This window comes from Raphanus sativus, chromosome 4, assembly GCF_000801105.2.
Source record: "Raphanus sativus cultivar WK10039 chromosome 4, ASM80110v3, whole genome shotgun sequence".
NCBI classification, from domain to species: Eukaryota; Viridiplantae; Streptophyta; class Magnoliopsida; order Brassicales; family Brassicaceae; genus Raphanus; species Raphanus sativus.
Window position 1 is genome coordinate 24,833,758 of NC_079514.1, and position 21,373 is coordinate 24,855,130.

The following is a 21,373-nucleotide window of genomic DNA, read 5'->3' on the forward strand; positions in this document are numbered from 1 at the left end:
TTTATTCTTTCAAAAGCTCTTACAAGTTCTTCTTAAAAGCAATAAATCAAACAAGCTCAAGACAAACCTCGACTGTTTGCTAGTCAACTCGTTCAGAGATCTAAGACCGACTCTGAACCACCTAAGCTCTTAACCCCTAGATGCTTTGCTTCTCCTTCTTAGGACGTACACTCTCTATTGCTAAAAGCTCTCCCTGTGTGTTAACCGGCAACACATGTTGCCAACGCTTCCTTTTATATCTTTCGGAAGCCTAGATCTATCTATCTACCCAATGGAACTTTCCATTTCTTCTACTTCAGCGATAAGCCAATCTTCCTTTTCTTTTTAGATCGATTGCTTCTTCTTCAAGTCTTCCTTTAATGTCCCTCTTCATTAAATCTTCTTTTAATGCATCGGTCTTGATACGTGCTTCTCACGAACCACCTCTCTGATGTAGTAGTTCATGTCACACTTCATGAACTACTTCAGCTTGCTACATCATCGTCTTCCCTTACACCTTCAATCTCCCCCTTTTTAATTCGTCGTCTCACAAGTACCTGAGATAGAAGACAAGAACCAAACCACACACACAACCCCGTATATATGTCTAAACGTTAATCAACCAACTCAAGACAATTAAGAACATACTTATATTATCCTAAACGCGGTTTAAGCAAAGTAATTATATATCAAAAGATCAGCATATGCAAATGCTCCCCCATAATCCTAGCCCAGTCTGAAACATGGATAACAAGGAATTGCAACAAGTGTGGTGCAATTGAAATAAACATAGACATGAAAAACAAAGCAACAAAACACAGCTCCCCCACAATCTTGGTCTTCTACATCCTAGTCTTCTTCTTCTCCCCCTGCTTGTGAGCACACGGATTAAAAACACCAAGAAATACCTCACATATTCATAAGGATAGGGATACTAACCTGCTACAGCACTCTGAAGATCCTGAACTATCTCAGCTAGCGCTTGAAGGGCTCGTGTTGTGTCCTGTAGTGCCACTTGCAAATCAACACGGCTGAGTGGTCCTTGAGGGATGGCAACTGATCCAAGTTCATAAAGGATACACGACGTGGTGCAGTTCTGGAGCTTGGTGTAGCAGTTCGTGGAGCAGGGATCGGAGCAGGAGATGCCTGACGGGTTGTCCTTGCAGAGCTTCTCTTTGGTTCAGCTTTAGCTGGTCCCTTTCCTTTTGCCAGTCTCTGCTCATAGATCTCGCCCACTCGTTTATCCTTCTTGTAGAGAACCGGACGTTGGAGCTTGTCACTAGGATAGGATGGAACCGCCTGCTGACTTTGAAGAAGTGCCATGATCAAGCGAGGGAAGATCAACCAGCGGCATCATTGACTTGAATCACTCCAAGATTAAGAATCTGTCTGAACATCATCTTCCCCAAATCAACACGGACTCCATGAGCCATCTTGTAGATCAGTCTTGCTCTCTCAAGTGAGACATATGTCTTGTGAGTCGAGGGAATCCAGTTGTATGCAGCTATGATCATCAAGGCCCCGTAGCATGGAGTAAGGTCCGCTGTAGTGAGACCATCCCATTCTGTCTTTGTATCTCCGGTGATGAAAGAAGCTAACTCAGTTACCGAGATATCATCCAACGTTGCGGCTTCCTCCTCTTCTTCCTCAGTAAGTGGTTCCCAATCTATGGCATTATTGAGGTGCGCAGGTGAGAACTTGTACTCTTGTCCCCGTACAGAGACAACCACTTCATCAACATCCGCTTCAGCTTTAGTACTCGGCAGACCTGCATAGAACTCAGCTACAACTTGCTCAACATACACTGCAAGATTCGAGACAGTTGATTCCATAGATCCTTTCTTGATAACGGCCAAGTAACCCCACTGATCAGCTTCCTTCAGATCCACCGAACGCTCAGCAAGTACCTTACGCTTAAGGAACTGATCATACCTTTTCTTGATGAGAGGAGGCATTGGTTCAGCACTTTTATCACCAGACCTTCTCGATCTCAGCTGAGGCGAGGCTCCTGCTTCCTTAGCCAAATATGGAGACTTGGCTGCATCTTCTGGTGTGAGAAACTGAGATTGAGTTGGTGTACTAGACTCCCCTGTCTTTCTCTGTTTCCCAGAGCGCAACCCTAATCTCTTCAGCACCCGTTTCTTCCTCCTTTCCTTCTGGGAAGCTTCATCTGATTCAGAACCCACAGTAACAGCATCATCCTTGGGTTCATCGTCCACTTTCTTGGCTGAATCAGACTCAGCTTCACTTAGCTCCTTCTCAACTTCAATGATCGCCAGAGGTAGAGCAGATTCATCCTTTTCTTCTGGTGATTTAGCAGTGACCGGAACATCTTGAATGGCAGCACCAGTGGATCCGATTTGCGGTTGCGGATCTGCTTCAGGAACCTTCACAGATGGCTCCTCTCCAAGACCTGGAGTCCTTTCATCGCTCTCCTCTGAAGGGGCTTTCTCATTAGCGGTATTGAATGAGTCAAGCTCCTCGGTGACCTCAGGGAGTGCATCGGAGACGGGCATATCGTTTCTCGGTGGAGGCGATTCAGGTTCGCCATCAGCGAGTAACCTTCGACTTCCTTCAGCCTCTGCATGCTTTTCTTCCTTGGATGATTCGGCTTGTTGAGCTGATTTCTTTCCTTTCCCCATGATAGATGTCAGTTTCTGTGTGAGAATCGTGTGAGAGGTGAAGAGAGGCTGCGAGATTGAGCTTCTTAAGCACGATGGAGATTTTCTAGGGCTTGTTCCCCACTACTTCCCTTAACGGAATAAAACTGAATCAACTTTTTCTGATATTGCAGATCTGGTCCCTGACTTTTTATCCTCTCCTTTGCATGCCTACAACATTTTAATTTCTCTCATCCAAACACACAAACATTAGGCACATTCGTGAATTATTAATGTATCATCAGACTTTCAAGATAGTAATAAAACACAAGTCACAACTCACAATTGGCTGAATCAAGATTACTATAAAGCATTAGATCAATTCAGTTCAGTTACCATTTGTGTGAAGTGCTTCACGAGTTGCCTCAGTGCGTGATTCAAGCTGCACATATAACTCTTCCTAGATCTTATATTCTGGTGCAGCCGATTGTCTTTTTATGGCTAGCTTTCACATTGATATGCCTTCATCAATGCTGCCGGTTTTCATTCTTTATTCTCGTGCTGTGAAACCCCTGTTGTTTCCCATCATGAATCTATCAAAAATTTTTTTTTTATTTTCTGAGCATCTTTCTGTATCATTGCTGGCTCTTTTTATTGAGAGGGGGGGGGCCACAGATTGACGTGAAACCTGTACCATTACAACATTGACGGCATATCAAGCAGCTCTTTTCCACAGCGTTCTCGGGTTCCAAAACCAATCTGAATCATATGTACATCCCGAATCAGCACCTGCACTATTCTCTGCACAACTTGACTCAACAATCAAGATTACACACACCAATTGCATTTCTTAATGTGATAAATCGATTAAATTCAAGAGATTTAGTGAATATATCAGCCAACTGCAAATCAGTAACTACATGTTCGATTACTACCTGATTGTCTTCAACTAATTCTCTGATGAAGTGGTGCCTTATGTCAATGTGCTTCGTCCTTGAATGTTGGACCGGATTCCTCGAGATATCAATTGCACTTTTGTTGTCACAATACACAAGAAAGGGACCCGATTGCATTCCATAATCAGCTGACATCTGCTTCATGCAGATAAGTTGTGAGCAACAGCTACCCATGGCAATATATTCTGCTTCCGCCGTAGAGAGTGATACAGAGTTCTGCTTCTTGCTCAGCCACGAGATAAGATTGTTTCCAAGAAAGAAACATCCTCCACTGGTACTCTTTCTATCATCAGCACATCCTGCCCAATCAGCATCACAGTATCCCACCAAGTTCTTGTTGGAATTCTTCGAGTAATACACGCCCAAGCTCTCTGTTCCTTTGACGTACTTGATGATCCTCTTAACTGCATTCAGGTGTGATACCTTTGGCTTAGCTTGATATCGTGCACACACACCGACACTGAATGACAAATCCGGTCGACTCGCAGTTAAGTACAATAGACTGCCAATCATCCCTCGATAGAGCTTGACATCCACATCTTCTCCTGCTTCATCTCGTGCCAGCTTCAGTGATGTACTCATGGGTGTCTTAGACACTTTGGAGTTCTCCATACCAAATCGCTTTACCAAACTGTTAGCGTATGCACTCTGAGATATGAAGACACCTTTCTCTGACTGAGACACTTGAAGTCCAAGAAAGTACTTCAGTTCACCACACATGCTCATCTCAAACTCTTGAGTCATATTCTGAACAAACTCATCCACCAGCTTCTGTGACGTGCCTCCAAAGATAATGTCATCCACATAGATTTGAACAATGATTATCTCTTTTCCAACTTCCTTGAAGAACAGCGTCTTGTCTATACTCCCTCTGATATACTCCGCTTCTAACAGAAACCTTGTGAGTCGTTCATACCATGCACGCGGTGCTTGCTTCAACCCATATAATGCTTTCTTCAGTCGATACACATAATCATGATGCACTGGGTCCTCAAATCCCTTTGGCTGCTCAACATAGACTTCCTCCTGAAGGACTCCATTGAGGAAAGCACTTTTCACATCCATTTGATGCACTTTGAAATTCAGAATGCACGCCATTCCCAGAAATAACCGAATGGATTCCAATCTTGCAACTGGGGCAAAGGTTTCTTCAAAGTCTACTCCTTCAATCTGTGAGTATCCTTGAGCTACAAGCCTTGCCTTGTTACGAACTACTTCTCCATGCTCATCAGTCTTGTTCTTGAATATCCATTTAGTGCCAACCACGTTTACTCCTTTAGGTCTAGCAACCAGTTCCCACACATCGTTCCTGGTGAATTGCTCAAGTTCTTCCTCCATCGCGACAATCCAATATTCATCACGTAGTGCTTCAGTGTGTGTCTTAGGTTCTATTGATGAAACGAAACATGCGAACTGCACCATTTCTTTAAAGTTGATCACCTTTCCACGCGTTTTTCGTCCTTCTTCAATTCCTCCAATCACATCAGACTTCGAATGATTGCGATGAACTTGCTGAATCACTGGTTGCGGTACTGTATCTGAGATCGGACCTTCCTCAATGACTTCAGTCGCAGCTATGGATGATCCACCTTCTTCCTCTTCATCTGATCCCATGTCATCACCTACAACCACAGACAAATCATCAAATACAACATTAACTGATTCTTTAATTGATTCTGTCCGTTTGTTGTAGACTCGGTATGCTGAACTAGACTGTGCATAACCCAGAAAAAATCCTTCATCACTTCTTGAGTCAAACTTCCCAAGGTAGTCCTTGTCATTCAGTATGTAGCACCTGCATCCAAAAACATGAAAGTAACTAAGATTAGGAGTTTTGCCTGTCCACATCTCATATGGTGTCTTTGTTGTCCCTTTTCTGACATACACACGGTTGATTGTGTAACACGCCGTGCTGAGTGCTTCAGCCCAGAACCTCTTGGCTATCTTGTTACCATGGAGCATTGCTCTTCCCATTTCCTGTAGAGTTCTATTCTTTCGTTCAACCACTCCATTTTGCTGAGGTGTCCAAGGTGCTGCAAACTGGTGAGCTATTCCTCTTGATTCAAGAAAGGTAGTCATGGCTTCATTCTCGAATTCTCCTCCATGATCACTGCGTATCTTCTTGATTCCTCCCTTTTCATTTATGTGTTGAAGCGCCCAGATTTTGAAACTTTCAGACACTTCTGACTTTTCCCTGAGAAAACGAACCCAAGTGAACCTGGTGTAGTCATCCACTAGTACAAACACGTACTTCTTTCCTCCGATACTCTCGGTTTGCATAGGACCCATGAGATCCATGTGAACTAGATCCAATGGTGCCTTTGCCTGAACATCTGGTACCTTTTTGTGTTGTATCTTGACTTGCTTTCCCTCATTGCATGCACCACACACAATCTTGTCATCGATCTTGAGTTTGGGTACTCCTCGAACCAAGTCGTTGCACACTAGATTCGTTAGATTCCTGAAGTTCATATGTCCCAAACGTCTGTGCCATAGATCAATATTCCCTTGAGCTGACAAGCACTTAACCTTCTTTTCCCACATGTAGCAGTTATTGCCAGATCTCACACCTTGTAGTACTGTTACACCATGTTGGTTTATGGCACGACAATCAATTGCTGAGAAGCACACCGTAAGTCCGTCATCACACAGTTGACTCACGCTGATCAGATTAGCCTTTAATCCTTTGACAAAGTAGACATTCACCAATTTAGGTACTTCTGAGTTACACGTTGTACCTTTGCCTTGAATGACACCACATCCTCCATCTCCAAAGGTTACCTTTCCTCCTTTTACTTTTGACACTTTGTCTAGATACTCAATGTTTCCTGTCATGTGTCTAGAGCATCCACTGTCGAAGTACCATGGTTCCTCAGATTCAGAATCACTTGACACTCGCGCCATGTTACATCGTATGGTGCTTCTCGGCTCAGTCACTATCTTAGGATACAAGTCGGTTTTCTTCATCCAGCCTCGAGAAGTCTTCCCTATTCTCCAAAACTTGTGTTGTCTCCATACTTGTTTGACCCGTTCCAGATACTTGTAGCAATATCTCTTGTAATGACCAAACTTCCCACAGAAGAAACATCCACTTATCTGAGCTGGAGTAGTTTGTGTCTTAGCTTCTTCAGCATGCGCAAAACCTCCAGACACAAAGCGTGTTGTACCTGTTGAGCTATTCTGTCTTCCAGTGTAACCAAGTCCCATCAATGAGTTTTCAGTTCTTCCACTGCTCAGAATCTTGTCAAGTTGCTTGGTTCCCGTGAGCATCTTAATCTTCCGATATTGCTGATCTAATTCAGCTTGAAGATCAGCTGCTCTCTTTCTTTCAGCCAGTAGTTCTTCTCTGAGCTCGTCCGCTTGCTTAGACAGGACCAATTTTTCTTTAATCAGATTCACACTTTCCTTAGCCAACTCAGCTTCTCTGTTGAGGTCATCCTTCAACACTTGTACTTCAACTTCCAGTCGTGCCTTCTCTTTAGCCAATGCCAAATTCTCTGTTCCCAGCTTCACTAGCGTCTCTCGAACTTCCTTGTAGCTTTCATCTAAGTCATTTTCTTGCTCAGCCTCACTCTCAGATCCTGAGTCACACTCCACGATTCCTAGAAACGCCACAAAGTTGTTCACTTCCTCTTCACTTTCGCTGTCGGACTCGCTGTCATTGATTCCTATCATGGATTTTTCTGGCTTTCTCCTACCATCCGACTCGCACTCAGCTTGAGTGTGTCCATATCCCTTGCAGTTATGACACTGAATCTCTCTTCTTTTCACTGTGGGACACTCAGTTCGAAAGTGACCATACCCCTTGCATTCATAGCACTTAGCATCATTCTTCCTGTAGTTCTTCTCTGGCTCAGACGTCTTCCTACCTTGGCTAAACTTCTTCTGCCCATTCTCCACTTTTCGTAGAGCTCTATCAAACCTTCTGACCAGGAGACTCACAGGGTCGTTATCATCCATAGGCTCCTTTTCAACTGATGCAAGCGCAATTCCTTTTTCCTTCATTCCACCAGACACACTAGCTACTTCCATCTCATGAGCTTGTAACATTCCAACCACTTCATCAAATGTCATCTCGTCAGTGTTACAGGAGACGGTCATAGCTGCTTTGTATGCCATGAACTTAGACGGCAGACACCTCAGGAACTTCTTCACAAGTTTCTTCTCTTTGTATTTCTTCCCAAGTGTAAGTGCTTCTTGTGCTAGTGAGCTAATCTTTGAGCTGAAATCTCCAACAGATTCATTATCCTCCATCTTGAGCTCTTCAAATCTTGTTGCAAGCATATCCTTTCTAGAACTCTGAACCTTTGAGGTTCCTTCAAAATGCTTCTGCAGAATATCCCATGCATCCTTTGCTGCCTCGCATCCTTGAATTAGTTCAAACTGCTTCCTTGCTACACTGCAATGTATGACAGTTAGTGCACGAGCATTGAACTTAGCCATCTTGTTCTCATCATCAGTCCAGAGCTCCTCCAGTTTTGGAACGTCTGTTCCATCCTCGGCTCTTGCAACAGGTGATTTCCAACCAGATTCCACAGCCTTCCACGCCAATGGGTCAATACCCTTGATTGTAGCCTTCATGCGCGCCTTCCAGAATCCATAGTTTCCTACTTCAAGGATCACCTTGGAACTTATCACCAACTCGCGATAGCTATCCATCTTACTCCGCAGGATCTACCTGTTTAAATAAACAAAGCACAGATACCTGCTCTGATACCAATTGTTAATGTAAGATAAACAAGCTACGCTATGTAGAACACACAGTAGTACAGGGTTATTCAATTCCAAGAAATACGACTATATTTATTCTTTCAAAAGCTCTTACACGTTCTTCTTAAAAGCAATAAATCAAACAAGCTCAAGACAAACCTCGACTTGTTTGCTAGTCAACTCGTTCAGAGATCTAAGACAGACTCTGAACCACCTAAGCTCTTAACCCCTAGATGCTTTGCTTCTCCTTCTTAGGACGTACAAAACTCTCTATTGCTAAAAGCTCTCCCTGTGTGTTAACCGGCAACACATTGCCAACGCTTCCTTTATATATCTTTCAGGAAGCCCTAGATCTAATCTATCTACCCAATGGAAACTTTCCATTTCTTCTACTTCAGCGAATAAGCCAATCTTCCTTTTCTTTTTAGATCGATTGCTTCTTCTTCAAGTCTTCCTTTAATGTCCCTCTTCATTAAATCTTCTTTTAATGCATCGGTCTTGATACGTGCTTCTCACGAACCACCTCTCTGATGTAGTAGTTCATGTCACACTTCATGAACTACTTCAGCTCTGCTACAGCATCGTCTTCCCATACACCTTCAAAGAGTCAATTAGGTAGAAAACCAAAAACATTTGGGAAATTAACGAACTGCCAAAACAGGAAAAAAAATTGAGGTGTACACTTTACAAATAGAAATTCAAATGGCATTTCTAACAGTGCCCCACACTAGAAATTGGTATTTAGCTAAATATGAAATTTTGTGTTGGTAGGAAACGCAAATTCCCTTTTAAAAATTGGTATAAACTTAGTTAGGAAGATTGGTTAAAAACTATGTTATCTACATTGGTCGAATATTTAAGTTAGCTGATCATTGATCGAAAAATCAACTAACCACATAATTAAAATACACTATTTAACTTATTAGATATGAAAATAATCTACGAGTTTGAGTCTATAATAAGAATCAAATACGAGTAAAAAAATTCAGCTAACAACAATAATATCCAGATATTTATTAGTTGACCATTGACCGAAAAATTCAACTTACAATAATGATATCTGGATAACTGAAATACACTACTTAACTTATTACATATGAGAATGATCTACAAATTCGAGTCCATAGTGAAAATAAAATACAGATAAAAAATCTAACTTACGATAATATTATTGAAATAATTCTTTTAAGTTAGCCGACCATTAATTTAAATAATCAATAACTATTAAAATTATTTAAGTTAGTGATCGGTTAATTAAGTGGTTTTAGGCCAGTAAAGAGATCTTACTACAAGCTCTCTCTCGAACAGTAAGGATTGTTTGGATTTGATCTTTCGATTGGATTTAATCTTGCTTTCTTACGCTAATTGTTTTTGATGATTAGTCATCCAAATAAGAATCCTGATCCTGAATCCAAGAAGCTCTTTGTCAAAATCGCCACTGCTTATGAGGTTCCTATTGATTTTTTATAATATATAATTTGTATCTCTTCACTCTCATTATAACACGATAGATTTTGAATTGTTTGTATTTCTTGTAAATTTTGAAAGATAACGAGACTCGGGCACAATATGATTATGCAATTGAGCATCCAAGTGAGGTCAGTACAACATTTAATTTCAAGTGTCAATCTCATTCTTGTTTTCTACATCTTTTAAAACAATTTCAACACCAGCCAAGCTGTGTTTTTTTTTTTGTTATTTAGGTATTTTACCGAGCCAAATATGGACATAAGTCGGTAAGATATCATTGGATGTTTTTTATAAAATCTCTTGAAAATATTAAACCATTGTCTTTTTTTCTTTACTGATAAAACTGAGTTAATGATGTTTCTAGGATCCACGTGCTGTTCTTGTTGGTCTACTGGTAGTTTTGTCTGCGTTTCAATATCTGAACAACGTAGCAAGGTATAATGAGGTACGTATGTCCTCTCACCTTTTTTTCAATATCTGTACCATAGCATTTTTTTAAACTACTCGTCTACATAACTCTGTCAAACAAAATCAAGTATTATGGGGTATTACATGTATCATAACATGTCATTAAACGTAGGACATGTGACCTATCTTAATGTTATTCATATACTTCTGTGCTTGCAAACATAAGAAAATCAAATCTGTATACGGACTTTGAGAGCGCATACCTGCCCATTTTGTTTGATGCAGGCGTTGGCAACAGTTAAGCGAACTCCTGCTTACAAAAACAGGCTCAAGGCCTTAGAACTCGAACGCACTGGTGGAGTAGCTAGCAAGAAGAAGGGTCCAAAGCAAATCGACCAGTATGCTCTTCTGTTTATTCTATTTCCCTTTTGTCCGCTGAGAGTTAGTCTCTTTGGGGACTGTATCATATCTGTTTCTTCTTTTGGCAGGAAACTTCAGCAAGAGCTAAGCAATGAACTCGACCTACAAATCAAAGGAGCTGAAAAACCGTCAGTCTGGGATCTTCTCGGTGTTCGATTCGTTCTCCTACCTTACACTATCATCAAGGTTTCATGTTTTGAACAGTGTCCACATTTTTTCAGACACCCGTTCAATTTCTCAAGATCACTGATTCAACTTTCTGTCTCCTTGCAGCTTCTAGTATGGTACAGCAGTTGGGTATGGAGATATAAGGTTAAGAATAGGTTAAGAAAGCTCCTTATTCATGGGAAGACGCATCTTACCTAACCCAAAAATCACTTGGGGTGCCTCTGGACGCATGGACCAATCTCGTTATCCTTCTATTCACCCTAACAAACCCAAGATTGACTCTAATATAATGTGTTGATTTATCAGATGCATATAAGTAGGAAGATCTGGTACAGAGAAGGCTATGGGAGAAGCAGAACCTTGAGAACTACCATGCAGAAATGCTTAAAGAATTGAAGAGAAGATAGGTCCACTTATCACTTACTATGCTAGGAGGGATACACATGAGAACTTAAGTTCCATAAACACTTTTGTTACCATTATTACTTTTAATGTTATTAAGATATCTGAACAAACAAACCCAGTTACACGAAGAGAAAGTATAATTGTATGGTACAAGGAACCAAATCTCAATTTAGCATTAATTATACAAGTTGGATCATGTCTGAGAATGAACATGGTCTGTTGGAACAAAAGGGGCACCCCAATAGTACTGCAGAAAGTAAACCGAGAGACACAACAAAACAAGCAACCACTATGCTTTATTAGAATCTTCTTTAAACAATCTATTACAAGATCTTCTTAATTCAGCTTTTACACGTCTAGTGTTAACACCGTAACACACGCTACTGAAAGATTCCTAAGCTACACCGCTTATATATCTCCTCCGTCAAGTACTTCAGCCACTGCTTCAGCACAACTCGGAACACTTCCAAGAGCTTCTCTCTCTCTCTATAAACTCAGCCTCTGTGTCTTTTTCTTCATACAAACGACTCCATAGCTATTTTATATCATTCTCCACGTTCCCAAAACCTAGTTTTCAAGGCAACATGAATATGGACATCTTCCATAACAATAAGTGCAATTTTCCTTTTCTTGGAATGCACTTATTCCTCTTCCTTTTAAGTCATAAACTTGCTTCTCAAGTTTATTCCTCTTTCCATATCTCCAAGATACTCTCTTGCTCTCCAAGTCTGTTGACTCCAGCTCAGCATCTCGACTCCACATGGTCTTCATCACTCAACAAGACGTCTCCTTCAGCAACTACGCCAACGACTACTTCAGGGTTGACATTTTACATCAACAATCTCCCCCTTTTAGCTTTGTGTGCCAATCAAGCACAATACCGTTATGGTTCAACAACCATGTTTCCCACCTGGAAGCTTCCATGCTAATTGTGCTTTTCTCCCCCACGAGATGTGCACCACACCATACTTTTCTCCCCCATGAGATATGCACAATCTACATCAGGACGTCATCCACCATACTCTTCTCCCCCACGAGATATGCACTCCTTGTATCAGAACGTCACCATTCTCCCCCTGCTTGATTGCATACTAAGCTAAAACACAGATGCTTAAATGTCAAGCCTTATAGACAAACTCCCCCAGAGTCTATGCATCAATCTTCCAATTCTCGGAAGTACATCACCAAGTACGTTAGCACCTAACGCACACCAGTGACACCAAGAGCACATTATCTTCAACGCACCACACGCTCACCACGAGCTCCACACGATGGCTAACTCCACCACACAGAACGTCAACTCCAATGCCATAAAACTAAGTCCACATCGGACTCCATTATGAACTACTTCAAACACTGCTTCGACACCAAGCAGTAACACACACTAAGGAAACCTCTCTCTTTATTCTACGAGGTCTATCTTTCTCATAAGGCACATATCTTCTTTCCTTTTCCAAGCTCAGGCAATCAACACACGTACTCTAATATAACTCCAGCTTCATGTAACATGTTACGTACTATCTCCTGTAGTACTCCGCGAACTAATACTTATCTCCCCCTTTTTGACTATGTATGTGAACTCATCACCTCTAGATAGAAAACCACGTCTTCATTCTCCTCCTATGAGTCACATCATGGTCAAAAACTAATATGAAGATTTATATCCTCCAAAGTAAGGAGGAAATCTCATTCCACCATCTCCATAGTGATCAAATCTCCTAGACCACTTATTCCTGAGCCCAAATCCTCCATGATTAGCCCTTTGAACAGACTTGAAACACTCACGTCGAATATGTCCTTGAACTCCACAAGAATAACATATAGGACCATGTCTCCTCATACCATAAGCTTGCACCGTTTGGTTCTTCTCCCTCAATAACTTGTAACACCTTGGCCTAATGTGCCCAATAACACCACAATGATGACAAACAGGCCGAAACTTCCGTTGAGTTGCACTCTTCAATCTAGAAACTCTCTCTGGAGCAGTCACCGTAGCAGTTTCCATAGCAGTACGTGTAGCAATCGCGTTCTTCAGATCAGTTACAGTCTTCATTGTAGTCTTTCCATTGGATGTCTTCTTTGCAGACACTTTAACCCATGGTCTTGTAGCAGACGTAGCTAAAACCCTAGTTTTTCTTGCTGATACAAAAATACCTTTAGCTGTAGAACTTTCTCCTTGATATCCAAGGCCACATCGATCACTTTTCCCAATACTGAGAAGATGATCTAGCTGCTTCGTCCCACCATTCAGCATCCTCAAACCCTTCTGAGTCTCTGCAAGTTGAGCACTAATCTGTCGTGCTTCTTCTTCTTTCTCTGAAGCATACTTAAGTGCTTCAGCAACTTGAGCTTCTAGCTTGACCTTCTCCTTTGTCAACTCTGAATTCGCCTCAACCTGTTTGAGCCAATTCTCATACAGTTTTTCAGAATTCTCGGCAAGATCAAAATCCCCATCATCATCATCACTTCCACATGAAGCCCCTGTCACAGATGCTGATGCAGATCCCGTCGCAGATATCGTCTTAGAACCAGACTCAAAAGTTGTTAACGCCACCAAGTTCTTCAACTCTTCACTATCATCTGAATCAATATCAGATTCATTCTTGACGTCACTGTTATTCTTTTGCTTTAGTAAATTGTCACATTTGTTCTGAGCATTACCAAATTTATTGCCCTCAAAACTTTTGAATCTTAGTCTCTTGTAAGTTGGACACTCCCTTTTGAAGTGTCCATATCCTCTGCATTTGTAACATTGCACCTCTGTAGTGACACATTGTTCGCCAGCTTCATGTCTTCGCTTTCTCAAACCAATTTTCTCATGTCCTTGCCCTTTTATCATTTCCTGTAGTACTTGGTGAAGCACGCGAATCATCTTGATCACTTCATCTTCATTCTCTGATTTTTGACTTGTTGTTTCATCAACTGCCAAATTCACTTCAGTATGATTCTTCACGTCATCAAGCTCCATCTCATGAGCTTTTAACATCCCTACAACTTCATGAATGCTGAATTTATCTATGTCAAGAGACACAAACATTGCTGCCTTATAAGCTGTGAATCTTTCTGATAGACACCTTAAAAACTTCTTCACCAGTTTCTTGTCCTTGTATTCCATGCCCAGAACACGAGCCTCTTGTGCTAACCCACTGAGTTGAGAACTAAAATCTGATACAGATTCATGTTCTTTCATCTTCAAGTTCTCAAATTTTGATTTGAGAAAATCCATCCTTAAGCTCTTAACCTTCTCAGTTCCTTCAAAGTGTAATTGCAGAATATCCCACGCCTCTTTTGCATTCTTGCATCCTTGAATAAGATCTAGCTGCTTCTTTGTGACTGATGTAAAAATACCAAATAAAGCTTTTGCATTGTGCCTTGACATATCCTTCTCACGCTTTGTTCATTTAGCCAATGGTTTGTTGACCACAACACCTTCTTTATCTACTGTTTTGGGAACTTCATAGCCACCTTCTACTGATGCCCAAACATCCATATCAATACTTTGTAAGCTTGCCTTCATCTTTGCTTTCCAATGCCCATATTGTTCTGGATCTAGCATAAACTCAACCACCATGCTTTCTGATGTACTCTATCTTCCCTTCTTTCCTCTTGCCTTTGGGATCCTCACCAGTAACTTAGGTGACCCGTTCTGATACCACTTGTTGGAACAAAAGGGGCACCCCAATAGTACTGCAGAAAGTAAACCGAGAGACACAACAAAACAAGCAACCACTATGCTTTATTAGAATCTTCTTTAAACAATCTATTACAAGATCTGCTTAATTCAGCTTTTACACGTCTAGTGTTAACACCCTAACACACGCTACTGAAAGATTCCTAAGCTACACCGCTTATATATCTCCTCCGTCAAGTACTTCAGCCACTGCTTCAGCACAACTCGGAACACTTCCAAGAGCTTCTCTCTCTCTCTATAAACTCAGCCTCTGTGTCTTTTTCTTCATACAGACGACTCCATAGCTATTTTATATCATTCTCCACGTTCCCAAAACCTAGTTTTCAAGGCAACATGAATATGGACATCTTCCATAACAATAAGTGCAATTTTCCTTTTCTTGGAATGCACTTATTCCTCTTCCTTTTAAGTCATAAACTTGCTTCTCAAGTTTATTCCTCTTTCCATATCTCCAAGATACTCTCTTGCTCTCCAAGTCTGTTGACTCCAGCTCAGCATCTCGACTCCACATGGTCTTCATCACTCAACAAGACGTCTCCTTCAGCAACTACGCCAGCGACTACTTCAGGGTTGACATTTTACATCAACATGGTCTGCTTTTGACTCTCAACTTTGTTATTTGAGTGGTATGTTCAAAACTATAATTGATACTGAAAATTGGATTGTAAAACGAAAGATGATAACTATGAAGTGTCAGTTTCCAAAAACCCAGAGGACAACGTGATGATTAGTACGAAAAATTATAACCGAAGAAAGCTGCATAGAGTGAATTCAAGGCGTGCCTAGGATCGCATTGTAAGGAGCTAGTGTGGTGATGACAGAGAATTTGACGATTTTGTTACTTTTAATTCTTAATATAATATTTCATATAAAATAAATATATAAAGATATAATATTGTTAAACCATAAAATAAAAAATGTAAATAATTTTAAATAATAAAAATAGAAAATTTATTAAAAATAAAAACATCAAATAATATATAATATTATTTTTGGTGTATATTTGGTGTCATGGTTGGAGATCATAAAAATAATTAGATACCAAAACATCAAATTTAATGTAATTTCAACATCAAATTTTGTGTTATGGTTGGAGATGCCCTTAGGATCAATCTTAGTGATTCTAAAGGATATTACATCACTTTATATATATATATATATATATATATATATGGTTGAAACCTTGTACTCAAAATCATTAGAATCGCCTTTGGTGAATGAAAATTGTTGATTCAGAAAAAAAAGAAAAGAAACGTGTTCCTTTGCAGACTTACACCATTGTGTATAAAAAGGGTCAAGATTCTATAAAACTCAAACAGCCTGATGAATCAATATTATCCACGTGGATAAATAAAAACTCTTAAGTGGCAGATTTTAGGGACAAATCAAAATTGCCCAAGTGGATATGCTAGCCAATAGAAACCTTCCATCGTAGAGAACCAGCGAGACGGCAAAATCAAGAGCCTCGTAGACCTTCTTCGCGGACTAGAGGCTTTCTGGTAAACGGCAATACCTTTCTCTTCTCTTTCCGAATCTGAGCTCACCCCCCCCTCCCCCCCCCTCTTTGGAGAGAGATCGATTAACAATGGCGATCAATAGAAAACTCGTATCTCTTCTCTTCCTCTTAGCAACCGTATCATCATTCGCATCAGCATCCTTCTCCGATCCAGATTCCGACTCCGATCTCGTCAACGAACTCGTTTCCCTGAGATCAAACTCAGAATCAGGCGTAATCCATCTCGACGACAATGGAATCTCCAAATTCCTCATCTCCTCACCCACACCACGACCTTACTCCATCCTCGTCTTCTTCGACGCCACTCAGCTCCACAGCAAAACCGAGCTCCGTCTCCAAGAGCTCCGCCGCGAGTTCGGCCTCGTCTCCGCTACCTTCCTCGCTAACAACAACGGATCCGATCTAAACAAGCTTTTCTTCTGCGAGATCGAGTTCTCCCGATCCCAAGCTTCCTTCCAGCGATTCGGCGTTAACGCTCTCCCTCACATCCGTCTTGTATCCGGTTCAACATCAAAACTAAGCGACGAATCTGGTCAAATGGACCAATCTGATTTCTCTCGTTTAGCTGAATCCATGGCTGAGTTCGTCGAGCAAAGAACCAAGCTCACCGTCGGTCCGATCCAACGGCCGCCGTTTCTCTCCAAGGCGCAGATCAGCGTCATCGTTGCTTTGATCGTTATCGCCACTCCCTTTGTCATCAAACGGATTCTGAAAGGAGGAACTCTTCTTCATGACCGTAGGCTTTGGTTATCAGGTGCTATCTTTATCTACTTCTTCAGCGTCGCGGGAACAATGCACAACATCATCAGGAAGATGCCTATGTTTCTTCAGGATCGTAACGATCCCAACAAGCTAGTTTTCTTCTACCAAGGATCTGGAATGCAGCTTGGAGCTGAGGGATTCGCTGTGGGGTTCTTGTACACTGTTGTTGGCTTGCTCTTGGCGTTTGTTACTAATGTGCTTGTTCGAGTAAGGAATCTTAATGTTCAGAGATTGGTGATGCTTGTGGCTCTCTTTGTATCCTTCTGGGCTGTCAAGAAAGTTGTTTTCTTGGATAATTGGAAGACTGGCTATGGGATTCATCCCTACTGGCCATCAAGTTGGCGTTGATTTCTCAACCTCTTTTGAGGTGATGAGTTTAATTTTCAAGACATTTCTGGGACATTTTGTATGCTTAATGTGGTACTTTGAATCAGTCTAGTACAATTTCAGATGGTTTAAACTCATCACTACTTTACTAGTTCCTTATTACACCTTCATCTGATTGAGAAACATTAGATATACATCTCTTCTTTAGGCAATGACAACATTACTCACTGTTACATAGGCTTTTTATAGGAGGAACCGTATTCATCAATTCTGATACTTTTGGGCAGTCGGTCTGTTTTGAGATCACTCTATGGTAGTGTTATTAGTCCGCTCCCATTGTTTTGCATTTGCGTTTCCATGTTCTAATTGATTTAGTTTTCAAAACATTTTCTTGGGACTGAGTCATGGTATTTTGGACATTTTGTGTGCTTGTTTTTGAATACTTTGAATCAGTGTAGTACAGTTTTATATGGTTGCTATACTAGTTCCTTGTTAGTCATTCATATGATTAAGAAACATTTTAACCAAGAACTAGATTTTGATCCGCACAACCGTGCGGGTTTTATTTTCATTTTATATGTATATATATATATATATTTAGATCATTAGTAGTATACATTTTTATTTTAATCATATATTTAAATATTTATAAAGCTTTTTCAAATATAATAATGTATAATTTGCATGTTGTAAATAATCAAACTGTATCCAATATTTATAACTCAAGATGAATCTAATATTTATTTAAAGTTTATTTTGGATCTAATTCAAATTTATAATATAAAATAAAATTGATCAAAAATCTAGTTTGCCTTGAACATCTGTTAAATCGAATAAAATATTTTATATAATCTGATCATAACTTTTATATATTTGATCAGATTTTTTTTTTGATTAAATTTTATATTGATTAATCAAAAGAATAATTGGCATTTACAAGAGGGATTGGGAACTAGAGCAGAAAATCTAAAAAAGAGAAGTTAAGAAACTACCCCCATGAAAAAATAAAAAATTCAACGTGAATACACCTCAAACTACCGACGAAGTAAACCTTCCAGCTTATGGGTGCCCCTATACTTCAATGAGCAGATTCTGTTCCTGATTGCTTTATCAATGCGTCGAATCATAGTGTCTGTTGTCAAGCAGACCCCCTGATGCCTTCTAGAGTTCCGTTCCTGCCAGGTAGCATATATAGTGGTGTGGAAAACCATCTTAAACAGAATGGCATCTAGCGAGTTATGGAGCTGTTGCTGCAGAGAGGCCACCGTGATGTACCAATCCGGATTCGCTTCAGAACCAAGTAAAATAGAAGTTATCGTAGTCCAGATTGTGAACGTAACTGGACACGCAAAGAATAAGTGATTCCTGCTTTCTTCTCTTTCCCCACAGAATATACATCCTTGTGTTATTCCCCAGCTTCTCATTCTGTCACCCGTAGATAACCGGTCCTTACAAGCAAGCCACACAATAAAAGCTTGTCTTGGAACCCGTTGAGGGAACCAGACCAGATTTGCCCAAGATACCTCCTGCCCCCTCTCTCGAATCTGATCCCAGGTCTTCGAAGTAGAGAAATGATCTTTGTAATCGTTCTCATCATGTTTCCAAAGAATGACATCCTTCCCTGTTCCTGGAGTTGGCTTCCCTGCATTCTCAATCTCGTCATAAAAACTTGCAAAGACCCTCCTTCCTCTGCTTCTCATGCACCAGGACCCCTCTCTACACACATCTGATACCAACGCCCGGCGAGGAATACCAAGATAAGTTGGACCCAGCTCCCCAGTCTTTTCAAGTAACCTGCCTGTCCCAACCCAATTATCAAACCAGAAAAAGGTTGAGGTTCCACTTTGCACTTCAACTCTCATAACTCAACTGCCAGAGGCCTTAGTTTAAGTAATTTTTTCCACAACCAGGAACCCTTGCTTGTCTCCCTAACATCCCAGAAAGATCCCTTCTTCATCAACTCAACTTGTGCCCAAGCCACCCACAGAGAACCAGACAAAGCGAACAACTTCCAAACCAGACTCAAAGCAAAAACTTTTGATGTTTCTCGAAGCTTCCTTAAGCCCAAACCGGCTTCACTGATAGGTAAACATAAGTCTTTCCACGCAACTTTTGCCTTATGGTGGTTATTTGGCGATCCCGACCACAGAAAAGCACTACAAAGGCTCTCAATTTCTTCTAGGCAGGCCTTTGGCAAAATAAAAGCAGTGCACCAAAAGTTTATAATGCTAGATATAACTGACTTGATCAGCTGGAGTCTACCTGCAAAAGAGAGAGACCGGTTTGTCCAAGCCAATAATTGATTCCGGATTCTGTCTATTAGGGGCTCATAGTCTAGCCTTGTCCACGCTCTAGTAGTCAAAGGTAGGCCCAAGTATCGGAACGGCAGGGAACCAACTGAGAGCCCTCTAGTCGTAGCATTCTGATCCAGGAGGAGTTTGTTTTGACCTGCAGAATAGATAGAGGACTTTGCTGCATTGATGTGTAACCCAGACATTGTAGCAAAAGTATCCATCACACTGATCACTCCATCCAGAGAGGACACTCTACCATCCGTAAATACCAAAATGTCATCAGCGAAACTGAGATGCGTCAGTCTCACTGATTTACACATAGCATGATACCCAAATACTCCATTTGCAGCCGCTTTGTTTAATAGTTTGGACAGGACATTGTTCAAGATCACATAGAGATACGGTGATAGGGAACATCCTTGTCTAATGCCTCTGGCACTGGTAAAAAAACCCTCAAGCTCACCATTGATCGACACTGAGAAGGATGCGGTGGAGACACAAAGGTAGATCCAATGAATAAATAACTCTGGTAACCCCATAGCCTGGAGGACTGAGACGATGAAACCCCACTTTACCGTGTCAAAAGCCTTAGCAATATCAAACTTGACTGTAGACCTATCCGTTGTGGAGCTGAGATGATATCCCTTTACGACCTCATTAGCCAGACAGATGTTTTCCATCAACAGTCTCCCTTTTATAAAAGCACATTGATTCGGTTCAATGGCTGTAGGCAGTAGCTGTTTCAGCCTATTAGAGAGCAACTTAGAGATCACCTTATATAGCAAGTTGCAGCAAGCTATCGGGCGGAAATCCTTCATTGTCTGGGCTGGAGATTTCTTTGGTATCAGGGCTAGGATGGTAGAGTTGACTCCTGAAGGTAGAAACCCATACTGAAAGAAGGACTGTATTGCAGTAACCAGATCTTTACCCACAATTGGCCAAGCCGCTACGAAAAACCCCTTTGTATATCCATCAGGTCCCGGCACTTTCCCATTTGGAAGAGACCGCAAGGTCTTATATATCTCCTCAGCTGTAAAGCATGCAACCAACATCGACGCGTCTGCTGGGGAGCATCGATAGCTAAGCAGCTCTTGTAATTCCTCCAAATCTGAGACGCCTCCATTATCGGGTTGTGACTGCATAAACCTTTGGAAATAACTTACAGCCTCTCTTTTAATTGCAGTAGGATCAGTGAGTGGTTGCCCAGTCTCTGTGAAGAGGAGATTTATATTATTGCGGGCATTCCTTTCCCGACAAGCATTATGGTAGAAATTGGTGTTCTGGTCCCCAAGAGCTAGCCATTGAATACGAGATTTCTGTCTGTATAACTGTTCTTCCACTCTACTGAGACGTTGCCATCGATCTGCTGCCTCAGCTTCAGCCCGTAGCGTCTCCAGATTTGGATTTGCCAGTACTTGAGCCTGACAGGAGCAGAGAACATCAAAAGCTTGTTTAGTACGACGTGAAAGATCCCCATAGTGCTCCCTATTTAGCTTCCGAAGTTCATGCTTTAGAGACTTTAACTTTTGATGGAACCTTTGTAACGCCGATCTGGAGTGAGTTAAAGGGCCTGCCTCATCCCATTTCTGTCTTACCAACGGCATGAACTCCTCATTATCAATCAGAAAGTTGAAAAACTTGAACGGCTTCTTGGTTCTAGACTGACG

General features: G+C 41.1%; 3 protein-coding genes across 3 annotated transcripts; 2 read left to right on the forward strand and 1 right to left on the reverse strand.

The window, feature by feature from the left end:
- Positions 1-778: 778 nt before the first annotated feature.
- On the reverse strand, positions 779-2,634 carry LOC130511953 (uncharacterized). The gene is made up of 2 exons (XM_057009905.1): positions 919-2,634; positions 779-848 (listed from the first exon to the last, which is right to left on the reverse strand). Exon 1 carries the CDS (start codon positions 2,619-2,621, stop codon positions 1,320-1,322), a length of 1,302 nt encoding a protein of 433 aa, XP_056865885.1. The 5' UTR covers positions 2,622-2,634; the 3' UTR covers positions 779-848; positions 919-1,319.
- Positions 2,635-9,619: 6,985 nt separating this feature from the next.
- Positions 9,620-11,107, forward strand: LOC108828900 (chaperone protein dnaJ 50-like). The gene is made up of 6 exons (XM_057008123.1): positions 9,620-9,694; positions 10,080-10,160; positions 10,409-10,521; positions 10,612-10,729; positions 10,817-10,840; positions 11,018-11,107. The coding sequence occupies exons 1-6, from the start codon at positions 9,620-9,622 to the stop codon at positions 11,105-11,107; spliced, it is 501 nt and encodes a 166-aa protein (XP_056864103.1).
- Positions 11,108-16,317: 5,210 nt separating this feature from the next.
- Positions 16,318-17,549, forward strand: LOC108828931 (probable dolichyl-diphosphooligosaccharide--protein glycosyltransferase subunit 3B). The gene has a single exon (XM_018602582.2). It carries the CDS (start codon positions 16,393-16,395, stop codon positions 17,431-17,433), a length of 1,041 nt encoding a protein of 346 aa, XP_018458084.1. The 5' UTR covers positions 16,318-16,392; the 3' UTR covers positions 17,434-17,549.
- Positions 17,550-21,373: the final 3,824 nt, after the last annotated feature.